Source organism: Dromiciops gliroides, chromosome 4 (genome assembly GCF_019393635.1).
Source record: "Dromiciops gliroides isolate mDroGli1 chromosome 4, mDroGli1.pri, whole genome shotgun sequence".
NCBI lineage: Eukaryota > Metazoa > Chordata > Mammalia > Microbiotheria > Microbiotheriidae > Dromiciops > Dromiciops gliroides.
The window spans coordinates 143,774,363-143,801,741 of record NC_057864.1 but is presented as its reverse complement, the minus strand read 5'-3'; the positions used below and the strand labels follow the sequence as shown (position 1 = coordinate 143,801,741).

At 37.8% G+C, this 27,379-nt stretch overlaps 1 protein-coding gene across 1 annotated transcript in view; it reads right to left on the bottom strand.

The window, feature by feature from the left end:
- Window positions 1-27,379, bottom strand: part of LYST (lysosomal trafficking regulator) — a 205,181-nt gene that overhangs the window by 33,439 nt on the left and 144,363 nt on the right. Inside the window, exons 40-43 of the mRNA XM_044002844.1 lie at window positions 20,414-20,658; window positions 15,112-15,178; window positions 13,030-13,186; window positions 672-812 (exon numbers count right to left, since the gene is read on the bottom strand). Of these exons, the coding sequence (XP_043858779.1) occupies window positions 672-812; window positions 13,030-13,186; window positions 15,112-15,178; window positions 20,414-20,658 (610 nt within the window). The remainder of the gene's footprint in view (window positions 1-671; window positions 813-13,029; window positions 13,187-15,111; window positions 15,179-20,413; window positions 20,659-27,379) is intronic.

Below are 27,379 nucleotides of genomic sequence, written 5' to 3'. Positions count from 1 at the left end.
TTCCATACCCTCCCATTATTACAATCATTTAGTAACCACTCTTCCTCTAAGGGTCATTCAATACAAACTCATCACTAATCCGGATCCTGGCGGCTATCAGCTACCAACTCCCAAACATTCTCTTTCTCATGGAGTTCGTTGTCTGGCTCACAATTTTCCTTTTCATTACAACTCTGTTCCTCATACCAGGGAACTCCAACATACCTGTCAGTATTCTCTCAGATACCCCAACTTCTCAGTTCCTCAATTTGCATGACCCACTCTTCTACTCCTTCCTACTACCAGTGAAGATAGTTATACCTCTGATCTTGTTATTACCTATAAATAAGTGCTCCACTGCCAAGTTCATGAATTCTAAAATTCCTTTATCTGATCATAAAGTTTTATCATTCCATCTTCCCCTCTACCATATAACCCCTAAATCTATTATTTATCTTTACCATGACTTCTATTTCTTCCATCTCTCAGGTCTCTTGCAGAACAACAACTCTACATTGGTTACATTCTGTTCTCTTCTCTATTCTAAACCTCTTGGTGAACTAGTGTAATTCTATACTATCCTCTACTTATAATTCCCTTTCCCATCTGTCCTATAGCCAATCACAACTCACCAACACCCAAGCTGGGAATACTCTCACAAAATGCCAATTTGAAAATATTTAATACTTTACCTTCTCGGTTAACCAGGAACTCTGGTAAATAGAAAAACTCTGGGATTAATTCTTTTACATCAGTCATGGATTCAAAAGATGAGAGACGCCAAGTTGTATTTGTAGAATGAAAAGTCCTGTCTGGTATATCAAAACTTTGGTCTACAAAGGAAATCAAAGGAATTAAGTTATAATTACAAAGTATTTTTCCACTGGCAGGCCATTTCTAATCAATATGTTTTATTACTTCAGATTGTTAAAGAAAAATACTATTCTAGCTCACTCAGCAGTTTTAAAAAAGGCTGAATATTTTCTCAGCATTATACATATTACACCTTTGAAAATAAAATGTTTTAACATAAAGGGAACTTTGGAAGCCCTACATGAATTAGTTTCTAACCTCTATTATGCTGCTTTTATAATGAATAACTGAGAAGAAAATAAAAAACTATAATTAGGTGAAATCCTGTTTCTTTTATTTCTATTTTTGAAGCAACTGACACTGTCTACTGTTGGACACATTTAAATTGGTCTGGGGTCATCTACCAACCAGGGAACAGGCCAGGTGAGTGAAGAACCTGATCCTCTTTAAATCATACCACTTGGGACTTCTGATGCTTGGGATACTACAGCCTGGAAACAGTGCCCTACTTTAAGCAGCTAAAAGTCAAGTCAAAGAAAGGCAAGATGAGCAGATGGAGGAAAGGTGAGGACCATAGAAAGTTTCTTTAGTGACAAGGAAGATCAAGGTGTACCCTCAGAAGAAGATGTCAACATCAGGGCCCTTATATCTAAAGCTTCCAAGAAAAATATGAATTGGTCTCAGGCCATAGAGACACTCAAAAAGTACTTTGAAGATAAAGTTAGAGAGGTAGAGGAAAAAATGGAAAGAGAAATGAGTGTGATGCAGGAAAGACATGAGAAAAAAGTCAACAGCTTGAAAAGCCAAATTGGCCAAATGGAAAAGGAGGTACAAAAGCTCTCTGATGAAAATAATTGCCTAAGGAATTAGGATTGAACAAATGGAAGCCAGTGACTTTATGAGAAACCAAGATACAATAAAGCAAATCCAAATGAATAAAAAAATAGAGGGCAATGTGAAATATCTTCTGGGAAAAACTGCTGACCTGGAAAATAGGTCCAGGAGAGATAATTTGAAAATTATTGCACTACATGAAAACCGTGATCAAGGAAAGAGCTTAGACATCATCTTCCAAGATATTCTGAGGGAAAATTGCCCTGAAATTCTAGAAGCAGAAGCTAAAATAGAAATTAAAAGAATCCCCCATTCACCTCCAGAAAGAGATCCCAAAAGGAAAAGTCCTAGGAATATTATAGCCAAATTCCAGAGCTCTCAGGTCAAGGAGAAAATATTGCAAGCTGCCAAAAAGAAAGATTTCAAGTACTGTGGAGCCCCAGTCAGGATAGCACAAGATCTAGCAGATTCTACATTAAAGGACCAGAGGGCATGGAATATGATATTCCAGAGGGCAAAGGAATTGGGGTTACGACCAAGAATCACCTACCCAGCAAAACTCATCATAATCTTTCATAGGAAAAAATGGGACTTTAATGAAAAAGAGGACTTTCAGGTATTTGTGATGAAAAGACCAGAACTGAATGGCAAATCTGACTTTCAAATACAAGACCCTAGAGAACCATAAAACATTGGAGTTGGGGTCATACCTGAGGTTGTGCAGTGGGTGACTGTCTTGTGTTTAAGGTTGGGTTTTGGCTGGGATTTCCCTGGGTCTGGGGTGCATGCTTTGTCCACTGTGTCTCCTAGCTGCCCCATGATTACATCTTTAGGGTTAATTTGAGGGTTGAGGGGAATGCACTGGGGAAGTGGAAGGGCAGAGGTGAAATCCTACATGAAAGAAACAGGAAAAGGCTTATGGAGTGGGGAAGAACAGGCTAGTAAATGAATTTTACACTCATCAGAAAATACTCAAAGACCTTAAACTCATCAGAGTTACCTCAAGGAGGAACTAACACACACACACCCAACTGGGTGGAGCAATCTATTTAATCTGGGCAGTAAATGAGCCTAACACTCATCAGAATTGGCTCAAAGACCTCAATCTCATTAGAATTGGCTCAAGGAGGGAATAATATACACACTCAATTGGGTGGAGTAATCTCTCTAATCCTGCAGGAAAATAGGAAGGGAAGGGTATGAGAGAGAGGGGCAAAAGAAGGAAGGGCAGATTGGGGGAGGGAACAGACAGAAGCAAATCCCTTTTGAAGAGGGATAGGATGAAAGAAGATGGATAATAGAATAAATATCTTGGGGAAGGGAAGAGGATAGAAGTGAAACATTTAACAACAGCAATCATGAAAAAGAGAAAAGGGGGAAAATTGTACAAAAAATATTTAAAGCAACTCTTTGTGGTGGCTAAGAATTGAGAATTGAGGGAATGTCCATCAATTGAGGAATAACAGAAGAAGCTGTGGTATATGATTGTGGTGGAATTGTCTTGAGCTATAGGAAATGACAAACAGGACAATCCCAGAAAAACCTGGAAAGATTCATGAACTGATATATAGTGAAGTGAGCAGAGCTGGGAGGACATTCTGGCAGTCTTTAAGAACTTTTGCAACATGGTAGAACCTGCCAGAATTTGCACTTTTCTGGCAAAGCAACAGTGGTTGAGAGGTGATTCGAGATTCACAAAGGATTTGTCATCAGAGGGCAGGTTCTGGAAGGTTCTATCATGTTATAAAGGTTAGTAGGTTAACTGCTGAGTGATGAATTCTTTACTTATGGCAACTCAAGAAATAAAAGAAAATATTAAGATTTGGCTTCTGTTCTGTGTAATTCCACTTCCTTGGGGTATTGGCAGAGAGGTGGAAAAGGGGGCAGAGGATACCCAGAATCAGTTTTTAGACTGTGTATAAACATTAATTTAACTCTTGCTATACTAAATTTAAGATTCTTGTTCAATATCTAACAACTAAATATATAACTGGAGGGAATGAACCATACTAATATGGATATTTTCACTACAAATGAAAGCATGATACAAAGAATTTTCAGCTAAATGAAACGATAATTCCATCTTCCTTGGAGAAAGAGATAAAAGAGATGGTTTCATTGAGTCCAAGGGAAAAAGAAATATCATTTAGATTTCCTTAGCAACATTCCTGATAAAATATAAGCAAAAAGACCACTCTGAAGATAACTTTCTTATGTGCCAGCATTTGTTATACTGGATGAAAAGATAAACAAAATCTACAAACAATTAAAAAATTCCAACCAAGTCAACATATACATGGACACTGGGTGACTTCAAAGTAAAATAATATAAAGGGGAAAATATAAAAAATAGGTTGGAAAATCTGATTCAGGATTAAGAAATTAAAGAAGCCAATGGCTTGGTTCAGAAAAGATTCATGTTTGTGTTCCCTTAATACTTTCTTCAAGAAGAATGTCAAGACATGGTGAGCAATGAATATTACAAAGATAATATATCCTTTGAATAGGCAGAAATGATGATGATGTGAAAGTCACTTTGGAATCAGTTGTTTCAGAGTAGTCAGATGATCAGCTAATAAAAGCAAAGATTATAAATATAAAATCAGATGAAAGGATAAAAATGATAAAGGATAATAATGAAAAAGATAACGATGGTACTACATAGTATCATAATAACTTTAATCCAAAGAAAAAAAGGGAAATGGATAAAGGAAAAGTCATTGATTTTATGATCACTTCCTTCAGAATTTTAACAGGCAGAAAGTCAAAAAAGAAACAACTTTATCCAGAAAAAAAAAGTTGTCTAATTTGGAATTATACTTAAAAAGCTAAAAAATGTGCTCTTTCACCTAGCGATTCCACTATTACAAATTCAAAGCAGTTGAAGACAGAGAAAAAAACGATATTTGCAAAAATATTTATAGCAGCACTTTTTAATTATAGAGGAAAACTCTAGAAACACAACAGGGTGCCCATGAATTGGAGAATGGGTGAACAACAGACGGAGGTGTATTACTACACCACAAAAATGATAACTATGCAGGATTTAAAGAAATGAGAAGAAAGACATGAAATGATACAGAGTAAAATAAGAAAAACTAGGAGAACAATGTACATGGTGACCACAATAATGTAAAGCAAAACAACTCTGAAAAAATTCAGAACTCTGATGAATGTAGTGACCAATCATGACTTCTGAAGAATGATACTTAAATAAGCTCTGGCAGAGAGATAATAGAATAGAGGTTCAGAATGAGGCATATTTTCAGACATGGCCAATGTGTTGATTTATCTTTTTCAAATAATTATTAAGGAATTATTAAGGAAACTTCTATTAATGGGAAAGAATTAGTGAATAGTTATAGAGATGCAAAAAAAAGAGAGAGCATAAATAAGATGTTTAAAAAAAACCCAATAACCCCAAAACTAATAAAGAAATTCAGACAGGGACAGAAACAAACTGGACAACTTTGTTACTACTTTGTTAAATATACATTTAAAAAAAAACTGTGTAACATTTCACTTTCACATACAATTCTCTTTTCTTCTTTATAAACTGAAATGTTTGCTGAAGCTTGTTAAATTAAAACTTTAAAAAAAAGTTTACTGAAAGTTTGGCATGATACTGAACTAAGTCAGATCATGCCAAGAGCATTTGTAGAACTTGCTAGGAAAATAGAAAACATGAAAAATGTATGCCAGTGTTTTCATCAATGACAATGGGAAATCTACATTTGAACTTAAATACCTCCATATTCAATGTGAAATCTTAGGAAGTAGAAATGCCATTTAAAAAGATGAAGCCAGGAGAGCAGCTAGAACAGATTAAAAATACACAAAAAGTTAGATACAACTAAAACAACTGAACAAGAAAAACTATTCTGATCCTGGAGGTAAGAGGGGAGCAACTGACTTTCTTGCATGGGGGTAGGGATGACATGATCAGATTCATGCTTTAGGAAGATCACTTTGGCAACTGAGTGGAAGATGGACGATAGTGCAAAGAGACTAGAAATCAACCAGTGCAGAATCCAATTGGAAGAGGAAATCCCTATAGAGAGTGAAATCCTCTAGATGGATCAATTTGTTGGTGACATTTAAGTGATTGAATCAAGTATAAGAATACTACCAGAACTATGCAATGAGATTCATGACCACTTAAAACAGACAGGCCCTAGACTGTGTCTAGATGAAGAAGTAGCAGGAAGAAGTCAGGCTGAGCTCCATGCAATATAATTCCTTCACGAAGTTCTAGAAAGGGTACCAGAACGAATCCTGATCAGACCAAAAGAGCAGTGATCAGATGTGGCCTTGGATAAGATCACTGTGCGAGCACTGAAGGCTTGTAGCTCAGCCTGAGTTGCCCCTGGAGTAACATACCACTCAGTACTCTAAGAAAGCAGTAGACAGAAGCTGAACCCTGTGGGAAAAATTTCATTGTAATAATCTTTTATAACTTTATATTGTAATAATTTTCAATTGTATTAACCTTTATTGGGATGCTTGGGCCTCACCCAAAGCCAGTATTTGAACAGTACCAACATCTCGCTGAAATGCTTGAGGTTACCTACTGATATATATCTTAAGCAACCCATATACCCTATTTGGAGACTGCCTATGTACAGCGCTTGTGCCCTTGTGCTCTTGTATGAACTCTATGTAACATAAAAAGACTCAGGGGCCAGGCCACACCTTTTTTTGGCTCCCCACTTTGCTGAACAATTTAAACTTATCTCTAAAACTTTTTTAGGTTTGGGTTTGTTCTTTTTTTTTTTTTTTTTAAGTGAGGCAATTGGGGTTAAGTGACTTGCCCAGGGTCACACAGCTAGTAAGTGTTAAGTGTCTGAGGCCGGATTTGAACTCAGGTACTCCTGAATCCAGGGCCGGTGCTTTATCCACTGTGCCACCTAGCCGCCCCTGTTTGGGTTTGTTCTTGACCAACAGTCCAGATATTACCCCAAGAAATATGCAGAGCCCAGACCTAATATAAAAACAGAAGTTAGGAGGAAGAAGTTTAGAAGAATGATCAAAGAAACAAACAAAAATATCCCACCATAAAAGACTATTATATGGGGCAGCTAGGTGGTGTAGTGGATAGAGTACCGGCCCTGGATTCAGGAGGATCTGAGTTCAAATCCAGCCTCAGACACTTAACAATGACTAGCTGTGTGACCCTGGGCAAGTCACTTAACCCCAATTGCCCCCCCCCCACTATTATGGTGGGGGCAACTAGGTGGCACAGTGGATAAAGCACTGGCCTTGGATCTAGGAGAACCTGAGTTCAAGTTTGAACTTACTAGCTGTGTGACCCTGGGCAAGTCACTTAACCCTCATTGTCCTGCAAAAAACATCCAAAACCCCAAACCCAAAACAAACCAAAACCAACAAACCCCCACCAAACCAAAACAAATTAAAAAACAAAAGACTATTATGGTGATAGGAATGTACAAGATATACACCCAGAGGGAAAGAATGACTCCAAAATATCAACAAGCAAATAGTAGAAGATAAAACAGCATGGGCATGAGTTCAATTAGCATTCCTGGAAAAGAAGAAGCAAAAAGTGTTTTTGTTTGTTTGTTTTGTTTTTTAGAGTTTAAAAAAATCATGTTAAAAACCAAATGAGAGCACTAGAGAAAAAAGTGGGAAAAGAAATGAGAGCTATGGAAAAAAAATTATGGAAACAATAGCTTGTAATAAGACATAATAATTTTAGGCAAGGAAAAAACTCCCTAAAAATGAGAATGGACCAAATAGAAGTAAATGACTCTATGAAACAACTAGAAACATTAAAACAAATTGAAAAGACTGAAAAAAAAAAAGAAAATGTAAGCAAAAACAACTGCCTTGGAGAACAGACTAAGGAGAGATTGTTTAATATTCAATGAACTATTTGAAAGCTATGGCCAAGAAAAAAAGCCCAGATATTGTATTTCAAAAAATCATAAAAATAAAGAATCAACCAACCAAACAAAAACCTTCTCAGATTCCTTAAAACCAAAGGCAAAGTTTACTTTTTGAAAGAAATCCCCAAATCAAAATTTTAAGGAATATCAGAGCCAAAAGTCAGAACTTCCACATTTCAAGTACTGAGGAGCCAGTGTCAGGATTATACATACTTTTCCAGCCTTCACTATAAAGAAGTGGAGAATTTGGAATATGATGTTCCAGAAAGAAAAAGAAGATTTACAATAAAGAAGAACTTACCTAGTAAAACCGAGTATAATCATAAAAGGAAAAAATGGACCTTAAATGAAATATAGAACTCCCAAGCATTCCTCATAAAAAGATCACAACTGTGTAGAAATTTTGAAATATAAACACAGAAAGCAAGAGAAACATTAAGAAGGAAGACATGAGCAAGCAATCAAAAGTAACTAAATAAAAATAAACTGTTTACTTGCTAATATAGCTCTTTGGAACTCTATCATCACTGTGGATCATGGAGTCTAATTAGACAGAGGACCTAAGAATGGTTCTGTTTTGATGAGCTTAACCGAAGAATGGAAAGGAAAGGGAAGAGAAGTGGGATGTTGAAAGAGAGAGGAAGGATAGGAAAAATTATCTGACATAACTGGGGTGGCCAAGCAGAGATTTAAACAAAGAGGAAGAGATAGAAGAGGAGCAAGTGATGCCTGAACTTCACTCTCAACTGAAATAGTAAAAGCAAGGAAGAATACATATACAGTTAGGTACTGAAATACATTTCATTTAACAGGGAGAAGGGAAAAGGGAAAATATAAGGAATGTTAGATTAAGGGAAGGATTAGTTTTAAGCAAAACAAATTCTAACTAAGGAGACTAGAATACAAAGTTGTTCTTAAAAGAAAAGAAATAAAAGATAAACACTGTTATTTGGCTATGGGTGAGGAAATGAGAAAAAGGGTAGGGAAACAGAAGCAGACTACACCTAACTGAAAGCACTGGTACTGAACTTATTCTCTCTTACCACCCTATTATTTATAAAAAAAGGTATGGGAAACAAAGAAAAGGAAAAAGTATACAAAAACAGAAGGAAGGAAAGCATACAATTTAACAATCAAAATTGTAAATGTGAATGAAATGAATTTGCCCATAAAACAGAAGGGGATAACAGAATGGATTAGAAAACAGTACCCAACAATATACTGCTTTTAAGAAACACACTTGAAACAGAAAAATGCACACAGAACTAAAATAATGGGCTGGTACAAAATCTATTATGCTTCAGTTGAAGCAAAAAAGGCAAGGGAAATAATCAATCTCAAGTAAAGCAAAAGCAAAAATTAATCATTAAAAGAGATACAGGGGGCAGCTAGGTGGCATGGGCCTTGGATTCAGGAGGACCTAAGTTCAAATCTGGCCTCAGAAACTTGACACTTACTAGCAATGTGACTCTGGGCAAGTCACTTAACCCTCCCTGCCCCACAAAAAAACACTGAATCAATAAATAAAACTAGATGCTAGGTTTTTTAAAAAAGATCAACTGTTAACTGATTTGATTTTTAAAAAAAGAATCTTGGGGCAGCTAGGTGGCGCAGTGGATAAAGCACCGGCCCTGGAGTCAGGAGTACCTGAGTTCAAATCCGGCCTCAGACACTTAACACAAACTAGCTGTGTGACCCTGGGCAAGTCACTTAACCCCAATTGCCTCACTAAAAAAAAAAAAAAAAAAAAAAAAAAAAAAGAATCTTGCTGCTTGCAATATTTTTTCTTTGATCTAGAATTACCATTACCAAATTACCAATGCCAAAAACAAAAAAGGTAAATTCACAAACAATGAAGAAATAAGAGAAATGATGAGAAACTATTTTGCCCAATTATATGCCAATAAAACTGACCAACTAAATGAAATTGATTAACATGTACATAAATATAAAATGCTCAGATTAATAGAACTAGAAACAGAGGACTTAAAAAACCCCTAAATTCCTAATGAATGTTGGTATAAAAATTCTAAATAAAATAATTATCAACAAGACTACAGCAACCTATCACAAAGATTATATACTATAACTAAGCTTCATTTATACCAGGAATGCAGGGCTAGTTTAGTATTAGGGAAATCATAAACATATTTAGCCACATTAACAGCTACAACAACAAAATTCTAACATTATATCAATTGATATGGAAAAAGCTTTTGACAAGATATAATATCAATACCACTATTAGGTCTTTTCCCCAGGGAGATCATGGAAAAGGGAAAAGGACCCACATGCACAAAAATATTTATAGCTGCTCTTTTTGTGGTGGCAAGGAATTGGAAATTGAGGGGTTGCCCATCAATTAGGGAATGGCTGAACAAGTTGTGATATATGAATGTAAGGGAATACTATTGATATATTACCAACAAAATTTACAGAAAATATAAAATACCTGTAAAGACATACACAAGAATTATATGAATACAACTACAAAATACTCTTTACATAATGACAGTTCTAAATAGCTAAAGAAATATTAATTGTTTATGGTTAGTTCTGAACTAATATAATAAAAATGACAGTCCTACCTATATACTAATTTGCTTATTCATTGCCACATCAATAAAACTTTCAAAAGATTATTTCACAGAACTAGAAAAATATATAAAAATTCATTTGGAAGTAAAAAAGGTCGAGCAACAATGAAAAAAAAGCTGCAAGAAAGGAGATCTAGATTACAGAACAGATTACAAAAAACAAATGAGCAGGGAGCAGCTAGGTGTCGCAGTGGATAAAGCACTGGCCCTGGATTCAGGAGGAACTGAGTTGAAATCTGGCCTCAGACACTTGACACTTACTAGCTGTGTGACCCTGGGCAAGTCACTTAACTCCCCATTGCCCTGCAAAAAACAACCAACCAAACAAAAAAAGCCAACAATAACAACAAAAAACCAAAAACAAAGAGGAAGAGATAGAAGAGGAGCAAGTGATGCCTTTGTTATCAGTGTTTGGGGAACTGACTCGCTATTTGACAAAAATAGTTGGGAAAACTGGAAAGCAGTCTGGCTGAAACTAGATATAGACCAACATCTTATACCATTGATTATACTTTCCTGGAACTGCAAGATCAGAAAAGGAAGTAGAATAGCATAGTGATAGCTTTTGAATAAGGTATATCTATTATCTATTGATCATGGATTTAGCTTATTCAAAAAAGAAACAAGATAGAAAAAAAGGGGTGGGCACCATTGTATATATTTTTTTGGGGGGTGAGGCAATTGGGGTTAAATGACTTACCCAGGGTGGCACCATTGTATATTAAAAGAGTATATTTGTATGAAGGGAATATAAAGGAAACAAAGGAGAAGCATAGTAATAATTTTAAGAAGAGTGTTAGGAATATTCAAGTTTAGAATAAGTTGAGGCTAAGTGAAGACGGCTAAGGATAACAAAAAGTCATATTTTTTTGTTGTCCTCCTCTCCTCTTTTTGTTATTTTTGAAGAAGATGATCAAAAGAGTAGGACCATTAAGTGGGATAAAGGTAATGATGGCAATGGATGACAGAGAGAAGAGTTGTTCAATTTTTAATTTTCTTCTGTTTTCTCTACCATACAAAATAAACTTTCCAGTGGAAATGGAACAACAAAAATGACTAACAACTCATACCTGAGTTAGTGAGATTGTAAGATATCAACTCATTGCCCTCAATTAGGTTGTTACCTTTCCATGCATGCTGAAATCTGGTAGATCTGATTGTTGATACTATCAGTGATATCTGAAAAACTGGAGAATGGGAAAGGTAGCACAGGACTGGAGAGAGAAAAATATCTTAAGAATTTTCAAAAAAGATAAGAATAGAATCTAAAATTGAATGGTAAGGAATCTGAACTACAAAAAAGAGTAAGAGAAAAAGAAATAGAGGTTCTAATTGAAGATTTCATTTTCAAGGAGTTTAAACACAAGAGGAAGGAAAGATTCAGGATGAGAGGTAGCAGGGATAAATGGATTAAGTGAAAATTATTTAAGGGTGGGAGAGACATGGGCATGTTTCTAGGCAGTAGGGAAGCAATGAGTAGACAGGGAGAGACTGAAAATTAGTGAGAATAGGGATGATAGACATGGCGATAGACTGGAGAAGACAGGATAGAATGGGATGACTTGTTTACACAGAAGGGGTTTGCCTCGGCAAGAAGGGCCACCTCTTCATGTAAGGCAGGGATAGCGGCAGAAAGCATGTGACTGATATAAGATGAGGAGGGAAAAAAAAAGATGAGGAGAAAAAAGAGACTTCTCAGCAAATAGCATAATTTTCAGAGAATTATAAGGCAAGGTTCTCAAAGCAAGAGGTGGGGGAGAGGTTTGAGGAAGGATGTAGTAAATTAGGGAAATGAATAAGGATTGCTTTGTTGCAGTGAGGGTCCAGTTGAGATTATGTAACATAAATCTGTAGTGGACCTGGTCAGCCCAGTTTTGTGATTTTCTCTAGTTTCATTCAGCCAGCAAATGAATAGAAGCAAAGGTAGCAGATGGTGGGAGGACTCCAGGGCTGACACTTGGCAAGATCAGCAAAATATGTAAGAGTGCAATGGACTCAAGAGGCCAGTGTAGAGGTTCATCATGGGTTAAGACGGACAAGGGAGGAAAGTGTAGTTAATACTAGGATGATGGCCTGAGAAGGGTAGAGGGGTTGGTGGGCATAGTGATGGTAAAGAGAGAGGTTCAGGGTTGTAAAACACAGGGAGAGGTGGAATGACAATATCCAGTTGTGATCAGATAAGGGAATTGCACAGTTCATCAATGTGGAAGGAGAACATCTGTAAGGGATGGCTAATCAAGGGTATAAACATCTTTGCTTGTAGCTGAGACAGAGCGGTGGGGTATGTTGCAGCAAATGAGTAATTAAGGAACTGAGAAGTTAGGCTATGAGAAGAAATAGGCATCAGTATGTATGTCCTAGTACGAGAGCAGGAGTTGGGAAGGATTATAAGCCAGGCGACGAGGAGAGGGAACTGGAAGTTGAACATTCAGTATCTAGCCAGATTTGCTATTAGATGATAAATATAGACAGATGGCTGATGAGGCCCCTTCCAAAGCTGAGATGGACCATTCAAGTTCTACACTGTGACCTATGGAGTATTAAAGGATCTAGTGAAGACGTCCAATGCACTGTGGTGATCCCTTCTGATAGATTCACTGTAAGACCTAGGCAAAAATCATCCAACATGTGAAGATGGCTAAATGTGATAATCTGCAGAACTGTTACTATAGGGAATACCTATAGTGATAAGGCAAGTATTCTGAAAGAATAAAGAAATTAGAGTTCTTTACTCTAGAAACAGGAAGGTTAATAGGGAGTATTATCAAATATTATAAAATCACGAAAGGTAATATTTAATATTACTACTAGAGGCACACCATAATGTTGAAGGAGGTCAGTAAACATATTAACATTTTTTGCGTATGTACCTTTTAAAAATAGTAACCAAAAAAAATTACCTTGATAGGCTAAAAACATTTTTGTAAAAGGAGGCATTCTAACCAGGAAGTGAAGCACAGTTCCGCTGTTTGAATAATGTGACCCATAGTGGTAAGGTTGCACAGGAGGCATGGGGTCATCTTCTCGAGCTCCTTTTCGATATTCCTCTTCCAAATACTAAGATTGAAAGAAAAGAAGTCAAAAGGTGTGGCATGACTGCTATCTGGGCAAAAAAGTAGGTAAGGTGCATGTGTGTGACCCTTCCACCTCCCTTTTCAGAGTTCTTCTCAGCACACCCTCCCCAATTACCTGGTGATCACCCCTCACACTATCTCAGATATCCCAGGCACCGATTTCCAAGTAGGGACATGTTTAGCACCTTTCTCTGGTTCTTCTTCTCTCTCAAACCTTGCCTGTTCTGCATTCTCTTGTCTTCCTGTTCCTCCCAAGCTTTCCTTTCTAGAGGGAAGAAAATGAACTTCCACCTCTCCCCGCTCTCTATCTGTAGCTGTGCCTGGTTTCAACTCCATGGAACAAGATGCCACTATGCTAGGGTACACCCAGGTATCACCCACTTCTCTGCACTTTCCAGTTTCCTTTTGTGTGTTATCTTTCCTCAATAAATTATAAGTATTTTGAGGACAGGGACTGTCTTTGTTTTTTTTTAAACTTATTTGTATTCCCAGAATAAGGCACAATGCCTGGCCCATAGTTGGTGTTTAATAAATGTTTACTGAAGGGAATTGAAGTTTGTTGGAAAGAAGTCTAATAAATTTATCCCTTCAAGGTGCTAATTATTTGTAATGTATTAATGTATTAACCCTTACATGGATATCATATCATTAGTACAATGTATAATTAAAAGGATATTTTCAGAAATACATATATGTATATGTGTGTATATGTGTATATATATATATACACACACACACACACACACACACATAATATACACACATAAATACTTTTCCTAGTTTTCTTATATAGCTGCAACATACTGCAGCTGCATTCTGATTTGAAGAATGGATAGTAATTTATTATTACTGTTTTCTCTCCTGCAGGTATGTCATTTTTCTTAGTATTTAATGCCTGTTACTTCTCTCACATTCTATAGATAGTTCTAGCCTGTTTCTCATAATAAAATCGGGCAGACTGATTATACACTGACAAGGGCTGCCTCTCTCACGGCTCTGCTTGATGTTGGCAGATGGAAATGGTGGCACCATGTGAACAAAGCATTATTGTCTTAGCTATTCATATACAGATGCTGTAATGAGATGCAACAGTTGGCCTAAAAATCTTTAGAATTCCCAATAGAATCATTCTTCTGAGACCATATTTAATTCCTTAATTTAAAAATTTCATTATGGTGAATCTCCATATAATGTGTCACCGTAATAGACGATGACTGAACACATAAAGTGTGTGTCCAGAAACATGGAGGATGATGTTTCAGGTTATTTATTGTAAGGCATACATATGCACATTTCTATATAATCATATAGACTGAAATGTCTGTCTATATTTATGCACATAAATACACACATGGTACACATACATAGTATGTGTGTATACATGCATTATATTACATTACTTACATATGTGTGTGTGTGTGTGTGTGCACATTATTACTTTGGGGGGGGAGGGACGGGCAAAGTGAGTTAAGAGTCATACAGCTAGTAAGTGTCAAGTATCTGAGGCTGGATTTGAAGTTGGGTACTCCTGACTCCAGGGCTGGTGTTCTATCCACTGCACCACCTAGCTGTCCTCTACATTATTATATATTAATAAATCTAAGGACTATAAATAGCAAGACAGTTCATTATCTGTTTCTCCCTAGTTTTTTTAGTGAATTTCAGAGATCATAGTTACTCATCTTTGGGTCTATCAAGTGTACAACATTTAACTGATGTCATAATAAATATACTCTTCATTGTGTTTTCTGATAATTGAAATATTATAATTCAATATAGCATATTAATAAAAACACTTGTACATAAAATAAATTTAAGCTCTTAAATCTATAACACAACATTGTATTTCTCAAATTAGAGAAGGAAGACATTTATAAATTGTAATGTAATTTCACACCAAAGGCTCACCTTGTAGGTGTCCACATAACGATCTTCTTTTTCTTTATACTGTACAGCAATAGGTTTGGATAGATTTCTATAATGGAAAGAATAATGGTGAAAATAGTTGAATACTTTTTAATTATCCATTAACTTTCCATAGTACTCTGGGCATATTAATCCTCAATAAATATTCTGGAAGAAAGAAAGTTTACCTCATCTATTGTTTAGACATAGTATAAAAGACTTTTAGAGGCAGAACTAATTTATGCAATATCTCCATTGATTTTCTCCAAATAAAAGTATTTTAGAACACATGAATGCAGAACTTAACTGTTTGGTATATAGGTGAGTTGATAATTATTGGTGCTCGTCTTATGAATGACCTGCACATTCTAATGCCTGCTGATAACTCTTAGTCAAAGTCCCTTGGGCTCTCCTCTGACAGTGCTTCTTTCTGACTTTTGCAGAATTCCCCTTGGCAGCAAAGACTTCCATGATTATTTCAGTCCATACTTTTCCAACTTATTTTGCTTTTATTGTTTATTCCATTCAATTAGCACTTGATTAAATGTGGATTTACTTTCTGGTTGTATTGAGCGTGATTTAGTGCTTATCTTGCTATTTTTACATGTATATATTACACATCTGCCTAACTAGACTGATTTATAAGTTCCTTGTAGTTTGGGGCCATGTCTTGACCTGTTTTATATTCTAGAGAATCTAGCATAGGACGGGGACTCAGTAAATACTTGCTAATTTGTATCTATATTGTGATACTGTTTCTATAATTGTGCATGAAGAAGGGAAGGAAACTAAAGTCTATGATCAAGGAGTGTGTATACTGGGAGGAAAAGTGGAAGAGAAGAAAACAAGAACGAAAGGGATGATTTAAATTTTTTTTACTATAACCCTATTTCTAATCTTTTTTAATAATCTACTTTAACTAGGGATATACTCTCATAGAGTACTTCACCTCATCAAAGAACATAAAGTCCTTTCACTTTTACAAATAGTCTAAATACCTGGGCAAAATATAATCATAGTTCAAATCCACATGATTAAAACTATGAAAAAAAAATCACAGTATATAGAGCTAAAAGGGACCTCTGAGAACCCTGCTGGTCTAAACTCTTCATTTTATAGATGAGGACAATGTAGTACAAAGATGTTAAGTGACTTGTGATTTTAAGTGACTTGTAAAAAATGATAAAGATTTTCAAGTGACCCAGAGGCAGCTCAGGGCAGTGGATAGTGCTGGACACGGTAATCCAGTTCTACTTCTTATGTTTAACAACTGTATGACCCTGTGCAAGTTGCTGCATCAAGCCTTATTTTCCTCCTAATGAAAGGTTTGGCCTCCATGACTTATGAGAAAATGTCACATAGGTAGCAAGATGTGGGGCTGGGGTTCCAACTTAGGTCCCTCGATTTCAAATTCAGTGCTCTCTCTGTTATGACAGCTATGGGGTTAAGCTACCTGAGTGACAAAGTAAACAGGGATTGGGCAAGTATTGGCACAGGGCCAAAGGCACAAGTTTAAATGTGCTTGATGGCTTAAAGAAAACTGTGGTGACTAATCTTCCATTCTTTTGTCCACTCAGGTGGTAGCTATGGATACATTCTATGGACACATGAGGAATGATGACTAGTTATCTGAGTTAAATTAGAACAGGGAGAAGAAAAAAAGCAGGTACTTGTGAAAGGGATAGCAGAACATAGATGTGAACCCCTGGATTAATGCACCGCATAAAAGTAACCTTTGCTGAGAGATAGGGGCAGGAGCTAAACGGATGCATATTAATGACTGTATAATGTGAGCAAACAACTAAACTAAGACATTTGGGAGGAAAAGTTGAAAGACACTTGGGGAGGACTGACACCTAGGAGAATGATGTGGGTAAGGAAGGTGAATATGGCTTAATGATTATATTTTGTGGTATCCAGATATGAGAGAGAGAGACACACACACACACACACACACACACACACACACTTTCTCTCTCTCTCAAGTTTGTGTAAGCAGAGCAAGCCCATTCCTTATACCTTTTGGCCGGAGTTATGTGGGCTCAATAAAGAATTTATATAAATACAGGTTTACTCTAAGGTATTCCTCAGTCTTGGAAGGGAGGAAAAGGAGATAAGTTGGGATGGGAGAGTGGGGGAAAGAGAGGGAGAGAAAAGGATAAGGAAAGAAAGAGAGAACATGTGCACACATGAATGTGTGTGTGTGTGTGTGTGTGTGTGTGTGTGTGTGTGTGTGTGTGTGTGTGTGAGGGGATAACCAAAGTCAGGCAATAACAAATTGTACTTACCACACCAAAAGCACACTTATCATTTTGGTTTACACTTATAATGACATGGCTCACTCGGGAGAAATATCCTCTTATGACTTTTGTAAATCAAAGGGACAGGGCCTTAAGTTTATTTTATTATTATTATTATTTTTTTTAGTGAGGCAATTGGGGTTAAGTGACTCACCCAGGGTCACACACCTAGCAAGTGTTAAGTGTCTGAGGCCAGATTTGAACTCAGGTACTCCTGACTCCAGGGCTGGTGCTCTATCCATTGTGCCACCTAGCTGCCCCAGGGCCTTAAGTTTAAATTCTAGGCCCTATGATTTTCCAAAGTGGGTTCCCTAAAGTTAGTCTTCTATAGAAGCATCCTTATCATATACTCTAGGCAGTTCTCTCTTCTCCCTGGGTTCCAAGTCTATAATAGGGGCTACTTTTGAGGTAATTAAGATTATAGGATGACAGGATTGTAGTTTTAGAGCTATAACAGATCTTAGAGATCATGTAGTTCATCTCTCTGACTTTATAGATAAAGAAACTAAAGAAAAGGTTGTTAAATTTCCCAAACACTAAATTTCATTAACCCTACATTTCATGCTAGAGAGCCAGGACCAGCCAACACTTTGACGTGTGGTTTCTCTTATCAAGGCAGAATTTTTCTTTAAATAAATCTCAGTGGGGCAGCTAGGTGGCACAGTGGATAAAGCACTGGCGTTGGATTCAGGAGGACCTGAGTTCAAATCCAACCTCAGACACTTGACACTTAACTTAGCTGTGTGACCCTGGGCAAGTCACTTAACCCTCATTGCCCTGCAAAAATTAAAAACAAAAACAAAATAAATAAATCTCAGTGTGATTATTTATTCTGGAAACCTTACATATTTGTCCAAAGTAGATTGAAGTGAATGTGGATTTAGGCAAATCTTAAAGAACACTCAAAATACCTGTGGAAAGGGACTGAGGACACTGACAAAAAAAAAAAAATCAGACATGAGCTCCTAGAGACCAGGGGGCTGTTCTCTTTTTTGTCTTTCTTTGTATCCCCAGTGCTTAATACAATGTATGGCACATAGTAAGTGTTTATTAAATACTAACTGACTGAGAAATAAAAAAGCAGTAACCCTGTTGGGATGGCACCAAGGTTTGGTGGGTGACTTTGATGAGAAAAACTCTCTGTAAATAGAGAAATATGCATTTCTTTGTATTGGACAGTTAAGAAAGCCAGAATAAGGGATCTGTAGTATCAAAAGTTAATCATGATGAGCTTTGGAATACATAATTATAATTCATATTTATATACCACTTTGAGAGAAAGTATGGTATAACAGAAAGATAAATGAATTCAGAATCAAAGGATCTAAATCCAAATTCTCCCCCTGCTACTTAATACCTGTATAAACTTGGACAAAAATCTTTACCTCTGTGGACCTCAGTTTCCTCATCTATAGAAAGAAGAAATCAAGAAAGATGATAACTAAGGATTCTTTTAGCTCTGAAGGCTATGACTATTATTTATTTATATCAGTTATTACCTCACAATAGCCCAAAATATTATAATTCTTATTTTGCAGTGAGGAAATGGGTTTACAAGATGCTGCAATAGTAACACAGGTAGTAGTAAGCTGTGAAGCCAAGAATTGAACTCCTCAAGTCTTCTGACTCCAAAATGGTAGCAATAATAAGATCCAGTCGGAAAAGGAAAAATCTATACTAGGCATTCAATCAATTAGGAAAATAATTTAGTATGAACTATTCAAAAGCAAGGACATATAAATGCTTACCAGGGCAAAGGGAAATGAACTGTTTAGGCAGATACTAAGAAACGTTGCATATAGTATGTATAAGAAATTTTATAATTATGTCCCAACAGCAAATGCACAAATGCACAAATGCAGTGATCAAAGTTCCCTTGAGGATCTACATTTTATTGGAATGTGCCAATATGTATATAGATAAGTGATATAAATTAGGGTGCGATTTGGACAAAAAAGAGAGCAGAAGAAGTACTCTAGAAAAATATGAGGCACAAAAGTAAAGCTCATTCCTTGACCTGAACTTACTTATGAATAGCACAAAGGGATGGGGTCATTCCCCAAAAGCAAAAGAGGTAGAGGAGGATGTCTCTGCCAATCTGCAGGGGCTACAAACAGGAGTATTTTCCAAGAATAAAGCTTCACTTACTGCTTAGAGAGTCCTTGTTTGGCATTAATAGTGAGGGCCCATAAGGAAAAGCAGAATTCTATTCAGTCTGATGTGAAAATCTAACTGGGTTGAGAAGCCTGCATTTAGCACCTCAATAGGGATCTATAGTGGATCAAAGGATTCACAGCTGCAGGGTTCAGTTAATCCAATGACCTCATGGCCCAGATAAGTAAACTGAGACCTAGAAAGGTTAAGAGACTTATCCAAGTACATATAGTGAGTAGAAGAGCCAAGAATTGAGCCCATGTCCTTTGACTCTAAATCCTTGGCTTTTCCCACCATACCACATTTAAAGCTCAGCAAGCAAATCTATATATTTTCGTGAATTTAGCAAGATATCCAATTAAAGCATTGCTTTTGAGACTTCTTCAGTATTTGTCCATTATATTTACATAAACTTACACTTTGTTTTTGAGCATTTTCCATTCTAAAAGTTAGTTTATAATAGCACACATAAATTTACATTTCTAATTTGATATAAACAACCATGTGTATACTTGTGCTATATGCTAATGTCCTCAAGACACTTTACTGAGGGGATAAAACTTTTGTGCAAGGAACTATGAAATGCATTTTATATTTATGCAAATAAATAAAAATAAAAGTATAAGTAAAAATATTTTATATTTACACATGTATAAAATACATACAAAGTGATATAGAATAATTTCAATAGAAAGTGTGCTAATAACAGGATGGTGACGGCATGGAAGGGGCAGGGAAGATCAGCAAAGGCTTTGTGTAGGAACTGATAAAATGACCTCTATTGTAGAAGGTAAAATATTTGTAGTCAATTTTTAAAAGAATTGTACCAAGCCCTAAATACAGCTACTCACCTGTATACAGAAGGCTCATTCAGGTCAAGTGTTTCACTAATATAGTCAGAAAGTATGAATGGAAAAACCGGATACTGCATGAGGTCATTGAAGGATCGGCCAGCATGTTTGTTTAGGTGGGTCAAATATTCAAAGTTAGTAATTTGTCCTGTGTACCACAGGTTTGTCAGAGCAGAGATGTTCCCATATTCCAAAAGATTAGGGAGGTTATTTGTAAGTATACTGTGGTACACATCATCACGAACCTAAAACAAACAAACAAGTGGGGAGAAATTTTCGTTTTTAGCTTCATTTGGTTATATTTCTCGAATATATTTTAAGTAGTGTGTGCGTAGGTTAGAAATTTTACACTTTTCCACTGAAAAATGCTTCTAATTATTTTAAATTATAAGTTTTAAGTTCTATGAGAAGTAATGAAAGCATCATTGACTAGATGGTGCTCAGAAGATGAATTCAAGTTAGGTTTTGTTTTTTTTGGGGGGGGCAGGTTAATGAGGGTTAAGTGACTGGCCCAGGATCACAAAGCTAGTGTCAAGTGTCTGAGGATGGATTTGAACTCAGGTCCTCCTGAATCCAGGGCTGGTGCTTTATCCACTGCACCACATAGCTGCCCCCAGCTTTTTTTTTTTTTTTAAATCTGGGGTATATCACTTAACCTAAGTCTCAGTTTCTTCATCTATAAGATGGGGACATAGTAACTGTTTAGAAAACTGTAAAACATGATATAAATGTGAATGATTATTTTTAACATCAATGACCATTTCATTTTGCTATTTTCTTATATCACATATTGAATTTTTAAATGTCTCTGAGTAACAATGGCAAAGCCCTCAATTCTCATGTTATATAACATTAACATTGAAATGATGATTATTTTTACTTATAGTGAATTGAGATTACTAGGTGAATGAGTTTGTAAATTTATATTTTTTTAGCATAAATTAAAGAATAACAGAGGATGCCAGACAGTTTATTCAGTTTCTTCATTTTGTCACTCACCTAAGGGCACTTCTTTTCAAAGAATCAAGTTCTGGTAGATAATAATAAACAGATTCATAGATTCAATTCATTTGTTCAATCAACAACATTTACTCAACCCAAGCAGAGCACTGTGCTAGTACTTAGAAAAGGAACAGTTTCTACATTTGCAGAGCTCAGAGGGCTAAGACAGAGAGGATCAATCAAAAGATCACAGATTTAGTGCTAGAAGGGACCAAGACACCTCAGGGCTGTCTAGTACAGTTCCTTCATCTCACAAGTGATGAAACTAAGGCCCAGAGAAGTTAAATGAGTTGTCCAAGGTCATATAGGTACTAAAGTGTCATCAGGATATTAACTGTGGCTCCCTGGCTTTAAATTCACCATACCATGGTACTTCTAGTGTACACATATAACCATAGTTCACAAGGGTCCATAAGTATATTAGAGACTGACAGGTTCCTAGTCAGGGACAGAATGAAAATAACACAAATCGGCCTAAATGTATTTGCCTGGAGTCTTGCGCATCTAATAAAAAGGGCTTTAAAACTGAAAGGGGGAGGGGCAGCTAGGTGGCACAGTGGATAAAGCACCGGCCCTGGATTCAGGAATACCTGAGTTCAAATCCGGCCTCAGACACTTGACACTTACTAGCTGTGTGACCCTGGGCAAGTCACTTAACCCCCATAGCCCGGCAAAAAACAAAAACAAAAACAAAACAAACAAAAAAACCGAACTTGAAAGGTGGTAGTGGGAGAGGGGCAGCTAGGTGGTGCAGTGGATAAAGCTCTGGCTCTGGATTCAGGGGGACCTGAGTTCAAATCCGGCCTCAGACACTTGGCACTTACTAGCTGTGTGACCCTGGCCAAGTCACTTAATCCTCATTGCCCCACCCAAAAAAACCACACAAAAAAACTGAAAAGGAAAAGAGGGAGGTATCTCTCCTAAAGTGGATGTCACAGAATAAAATACAGGAAAAATAGTTGTTGAGTTATTCACAAGTTTTTAAAGAAACAAAATAGGTTCTGGGGGGGTGGAGCCAAGATGGCAGAGGGAAGGCAGTAACTGCTCAGACTTCCTGACACAATTATCCCCTCCAAAACTACAAACAGCCAGAAAACAACTCCTGGAGCAGCAGAACCCACAAAAAGATGGCTGAGATTCTTTTCCAGCTAAAAATACCATGGAAGTTTGGCAGAAGGGGGAGCTGGGCTGGGAGTGGAGTCCATCCCCACAATCGCGCCAACACAGATACAGCCCCAGGCAGCCTACCCTAGAGAAACTTACCTCCAAAGCCTCCGAATCAGCTGAAACTTATATCACGATCTGGTGAGAGGGCTGAACAGCTGGCTGGGGGGAGTCTGTGGGGGTGTATGCAGGAGCTATGGGGGAATTTGGATGTCCTACCCAAGCAGGGAATCAGGAAGAAACCTTGAGTGGTGGTGGCCCAGGTAGGGAAGGGGTGCAGGCTTGTCAGAGATAGCAACCACAGCACATAAAGTTTTGCTGTGTGGTTGATTAGGAAGTTGGCCTGGGGTTATCTACAGACTAGAGAAAGGGCCAGGCAAGTGAAGAAACTGCCTCTCATTAAATCATAACACCTGGGATCCCTGAAGCTTGGGACAGTATATCATGGAAGCAGGACCCCACACTAAGAAGGAGTTAAAAGTCAAGTGAAAGACGGGCAGGATGAGCAAGTAGAGAAAGTTGCAAACCATAGAAAGCTTCTTCAGTAACAAGGAAGATTGAGGTACCCCCTCAGAAGAGGATAGCAACATCAGAGCCCTTACATCTAAAGCTTCTAAGAAAAAAATGAATTGATCTCAGGCCATAGAGGTGCTCAAAAAGGATTTTGAAGATAAAGTCTGAGAGGTAGAGGAAAAAATGGAAAGAGAAATGAGGGTAATGCAGGAAAGACATGAGAATAAAGTCAACAGTTTGACAAGCCAAATGGAAAAGCTCTCTGATGAAAATAACTGCCTAAAAATTAGGATTGAATGAAAGGAAGCTAGTGACTTTATGAGAAACCAAGACACAATAAAGCAAATCCAAATGAATAAAAAAATAGAAGGCAATGTGAAATAACTTCTTGGAAAAACTGCTGACCTGGAAAATAGATCCAGGAGAGATAATTTGAGAATTATTGCACTACATGAAAACCATGATCAAAGAAACAGCTTAGACATCATCTTCCAGGAAACTGTCAGGGAAAATTGCCCTGATATTCTAGAAGCAGAAGGCATAATAGAAATTGAAAGAATCCACAAATCACCTCCTGAAAGAGATCCCAAAGGAAAACTCCTAGGAATATTATAGCCAAATTCCAGAGCTCCCAGGTCAAGGAGAAAATATTGCAAGTTGCCAAAAAGAAAGAATTCAAGTACTATGGAGCCACAGCAGGATAGCACAAGATCTAGCAGCTTCTACAAAAAAGAAACAAAATATAGCAGGGGAACTAGTAATAAAACCCATGGCCTTGGCTATCTAGAGAAGTAGGAGGGTCAAGTGGATAGAGAGCCAAGCCTCAGAACAAGGAAGATTGGGATTTAATTAGCATCTCTCTCAAGTGACTTGCCCAGGGTCACACAGCTAGTAAGTGTCAAGTGTCTGAGGCTGGATTTGAACGCAGGTCCTCCTGAATCCAGGGCTAGTGCTTTATCCACTGTGCCACCAAGATGCCCCCTTAATTAGAATCTCTTACACATACTGTCCATGTAACTCTAGGCAAGAAACTGAACCTGCCAGTATGCTATTGGTTCTCTATGTCAATGAAATCATATGTCTGATTCTGACCCCTAGCCTGGGGGCTAAGCTTTTTGGATGGGTGAGTGCAAATTCAGCAAGACCACTATAGCTAGCTGGTTCCTGATTAGACCTTGCTCTCTATCTCATCCAGGACTCCATCTGAGCCAGCCTGCCCTTCGTGCATGTTCTCCTCTCCCCTGTACAATTCACTCTATTCTCCCTGCCTCGCCAATCAATCACATATGCCAGGCACTTTGCCCAGGGAACAGAGAGAATGGCAAAAACATCTCTGCCATCAAGCAATTAATGTTCTTTTCTTTTTTTAATTAATGTTCTAATGGGGGAAAGAAGATGCAAAATAGTCTTTTCTCTTTCGGTTTTTGTGATACTTCTCTCCTAAACCTCCTCCAACCTGTCTGACAGCTTCTTCTCCATCTCCTTTTTCTAGATCCCTATCCAGGTCATGCTGGCAACTGTGGTGTCCCCTAAGGTCCTAGTCTCTTCCCTCCTCCCTTTATACAATTTTATTTGGTGACAGCATCAGATCTTGTGGGTTTGATTATATTTATGTTGATTCTGAGACCTAATTCTTCAGCCTTGCTCCCCTTCCTGATATCTACTCTCCCATCTTTAGCTGCCTCTTGGCTATCTTGAGCTTGATGTCCTGTAGGCATCTTGAAACTCAATACTGAACTCATTACTTTTGTCTCCATGCCTTCTCTTCTACCTAACTTTCCTATTACTGCAGAGCACACCACTATCCTCCCAGTCACCCAGGCTCACAACTTAGGTGTCCATCTTCAATTACTTTCTCTCACTTTTCACATCCAATTTGTTACCTAGCTTCCAGCCAAACCTAATGATTCTACCTTTGTAACCTCTCTTGTATATGGCCACTTTCCTCCTCTTACACTGCCACCACCCTGGCACAAACCCACAACATCTCATACCTGGACTGTTCTAAAAGTCTATTGGTTCTTCTCCCTACCTTGTCTCTCTCCTCTACGAGCCTATCACCACTCAGCCATCAAATTGCTCTTCCTAGAATCAAACTCTGCCCATGTTGCCCCTCCTTCTTCAATAAAATCCAGTGGTTCCCTAGAGCTTCCAGGATCAAGTAGAAAACATTCTGTTTGACTTTTAATGTCTGTTATAACCTGGCCCCTTCCTACACCTCACTTCCTCCACATACTCTGAGATCCAGAGACATTGGTCTCCTGGTTCTTCCTTCCACATGAGAGTCCATCTCATGGCTCTCTCCATTTTCCCGGCCCTGGAGTTCACTCTTACCTCATCTCTGTCTCCTTTCAAGTTTAAGCTAAAGTCTTAAGTTCTGCAAGAAGCTTTTCGTGGTGCTCCTTGTCCTTTACCTGAGAATGTCCCCAATTTATCCTGGATACAGCTTGTTTGTACGTGTCTACATGTTTTCTCTCCCATCAAACCATGAGGTCCTTGAAAAGAGGGACTGCTTTTTATTTTTACTTTTTTTTGGCTTTCTTTGTATTTCTAGGCTTGGCACATATTAAGTGCTTAATAAATGTTTGTTGACTTGACTTGATACCTTCAGAAAATGGTTGCATAAGTCTCTTGGGCAGAGTCTTGAAGGAATCCAGGTAAACTAAGGAGCAGAATTGAGAATGAATAGTATTCCTGCCACAGGAAACAGCCTGTACAAAGATATGGAGATGGGAGATGAATTACCGTGTTTGAGGAATAGCCAGTAAGTCTATGTAGTAGAGTGCAGAAGGGAGTAAAGCCTAAGATGATTGTAAAGATAGGAAAGAGATAGTTTCTGAAGGACCTGAAGTGCCAAACAGAGGATTTTATATTTGATTCCTGAGATAATGGGCAACCACTGGAGTTTACTGAGTTGGGGGGATGGGGGAAATGATATAGTTAGCCCTATGCATTAGAAAAATCATTATGGCAGCTGATAGGAGGATGGAATAGAATGGGGAAAAAGTTGAAGCAGGAAGATTAATTAGAAGGCTATTGCCTGCAGGTTAGAACTAATGAGGACCTGAAGTAGGGGAGTGGCCCTGTGAGTAAAGAATAGGGAGCATATATGAGAGCTATAGTGAAGAATGAAATGACAAGATTTGGCAACATATGTGTGGTGAGAGGGAGGAGCTGAGGATGATATCAAGCTTGCAAGCCTGGAAAACTAGAAAGAAGGCAGAGGGTTTGTTTGTTTGTTTGTTTTTACAGGGCAATGAGGGTTAAGTGACTTGCCCAGGATCACACAGCTATTAAGTGTCAAGTATCTGAGGCCAGATTTGAACTCAGGTCCTCCTGAATCCAGGGCTAGTACTTTATCCACTGTGCCACCTAGCTGCCCCTAAGAAGGCAGAGTTCTTGACTGTAATAAGGAAATGGAGAGGCCTTAGGGGGAGAGAGATGCATTGTGCTTTGGACATGAAGATGGGATAGATAAATTGTCTCCAGAGATGGCAACTAAATTCATAGAAGCTGAGACTATATAAAGGGAAACAGAGAAGAGGGTATAAGATAAAGTCTTTAGGGACATCATTTCCGGGGGGGGAGGAGTATGAGATGGATAAAGATCCAGCAAAGAAGACTGAAAAGGATCAGACGCATAGGCAAACCAGAAGTGTAAAAAAGAGAGCAGCTCAGAAGAGAAGTTAATCAATGGTGTCAAATGCTACAGTTTTGGCAATGAAGAGATCACTGAGAGCTTTGGAGAGGGTAGTTTCAATTGGATGATGAGGTTGGAAGCCAAATTGCAGAGGATAATAAAAAAGGTGAGAGGAGAGGAAGGAGTGGCACCTAGTGTAGTTGAGAAAGGGGACAGAGTTACAGGACACTTAGATCACAATGCTTAAGCATAGAGGAGTCATGAGCTGACTAGGCAGCAGGAAAGAAGCCAGTGGAAAAGAGAGACTGAGGACTAAAGAGAATGGTGATAACAGTGAGGCAATTTTCTGGAGAAAATAAGAGGAGCCAGGATCAAGCACACATGAAGAGTGGTTGGCAAAGAAAAAGTCCACTTCTCCTTTTCATCTGATACAGGAGATAGGAGAATGAGGTGAGATTAGGAAGAGGCAAGAAAAAGAAGCTCTCTTCAAATAGGTTCATGGTTTTCCAGCAAGGCAGAAGGCAGGACAGTGAAGGTATGGGACACTGTGGGAAGCTTGAGGACAGGTAAGAATGTTTGGAACACCTGAATGGAGAGTAGAACAGTGAATCAATTAAGGAGTAGAAGGATTGTACAGTACAGTTTTG